General features: G+C 43.3%; 1 protein-coding gene across 2 annotated transcripts in view; it reads right to left on the reverse strand.

The window, feature by feature from the left end:
- Positions 1-266: 266 nt before the first annotated feature.
- CRTC3 (CREB regulated transcription coactivator 3) overlaps positions 267-1,716 on the reverse strand; it is a 104,177-nt gene continuing 102,727 nt past the window's right edge. For both annotated transcript variants that reach the window (XM_018566471.1, XM_018566470.1), the window contains one exon: positions 267-928. In XM_018566471.1, coding sequence (XP_018421973.1) covers positions 720-928 — 209 coding nt within the window. In that variant the 3' untranslated portion in view covers positions 267-719. The remainder of the gene's footprint in view (positions 929-1,716) is intronic.

Genomic DNA, 1,716 nt, shown 5'->3' on the forward strand with positions numbered 1-1,716 from the left:
AAGGACACATACACTTTAGGTCAGAAGAAAGTGGCTAGCACTAAGGCACTACTGCATTATACCTCATTGTCGTATGGTTATTTTCTTACAATATAGTATTAGTTCTTAATCTAAATTGGCATAAGTTCACATACAAATTGAAACCTAAGAAAAAAAAAAAATCATCAGCAAGTGTTGAGGTCAGTGGTTTTAGACTGTATAGTATGGTAATCCTTTCAATGTAAATGTTTTTGTCACTGGGTGCTTGAGGTCTTTTTTTCGTTTTGTTTTTTTTTGCAATACAAAAATATGTTTGTAAATTGGTTGCTTCTTGGGTAGTTTCCATAAACTGTGTCTTAAAAGGGCTGAAAGAAGGGGTAGAAAAAGATAAGGCAATGGCACGTCACCATTAATAATGTAGATATGCAGTTCTTCTACCCAAGTCATTTCACAGAGAATTGAGTGTACTTATCTACAAAGTATCAATTACTGGCTTGGTTTAAAGCAGTGTCTCTTCAGATTTCTGTTCAAACCTTCTTAAAAAAAAAAAAGTTAGTACATCTACTTAATCCGACATTCAAATGTCAAAAGATCCATTAAGTGATTACAACAGCTCTGATCCAAAGGAGAGAAAATGAGCCTTGAACAAAACAATTTGTTCTCAGTTGCTTCCCCAACAAGTTCCTTCTGCTTGTCTACGAAATGAATAAAGCAGCCTGCACCCCGATGGGCAGTCTGGATCACAGCCTGTCTGAACGGAAACTGTCCTCTATCGAGGGATCTGGCAGGACCATGTCAGGGTCACTTAACATGTTCAGACCATCCAAGCTTAGAGGTCCAAGTCTCAGCTCATCATCCAACTGAAATGTATTATCTGTGTCGAAGCCCAGCTCGGAAACTCCTGCAACCGCACTTCCAATGTCCTTCGATAAACTGTTGCTTGTATCGTCTGAAAAAGAGAATCAAAGCAAGCTTTGTTAAATGGAGTCTTTACATGTACATAAAATCATCAGTATTGTGTAAGAGTCGAACTGCTAGCTTGGCTGGATTCGAAATAGAGCCATATCAGAATGGGCTTTATGTATAGTATTTTCCCCTTTTCTCTGTGTATGTGCATTGCCCAAAACCACATATCTGCTCAACCTAAAACAGCCAATGCTCAACAGGTGACTGAACCCATACAATGTAAATTCCTGCATATTTCTCAATCAGGGAGCCGCAGGCTGTGCATGGCTGTACAATGGTATATGCCGGACTTGTGCAAAGCACGCCCATGCGTACTGACACATAACTCTGCCTTCGAGACTGAGCACCTGTACGCATACACATGCTTTACACAAGTCCAGTGTATACCAGTATAGTAATTGACTTTTGTGGGAGACTGTATGCAACACTTGTGACTCTCTGGCAGGGAAAATACATTGGGATTTACTTTGTATGGGTTCAAGGTACCGTGTTTCCCCAAAAATAAGACAGTGTCTTATTTTTTTTTTTGCACGAAATAAGACACTAGGTCTTATTTTCGGGGGATGTCTTACCTGGTTGGGGAGGAGTGGACGAGGTCCCGGAAGGCGGCGTGCTGTTGCCGGTCCCGGCGGATGTCGCTTCCATTGTGTGTGCGTGAGCTGCGGGCGTGTGGGCGGGAACTGCGGCTGGCGTGTGGGCGGGGCAGGAGCTGCGGCCGGCTGGCGTGTGGGCGGGGCAGGAGCTGCGTGCGTGAGCTGCGGCTGGTGTGTG

Source organism: Nanorana parkeri, unplaced genomic scaffold, assembly GCF_000935625.1.
Source record: "Nanorana parkeri isolate BGI_ZX_2015 unplaced genomic scaffold, ASM93562v1 scaffold951, whole genome shotgun sequence".
Lineage (NCBI taxonomy): Eukaryota > Metazoa > Chordata > Amphibia > Anura > Dicroglossidae > Nanorana > Nanorana parkeri.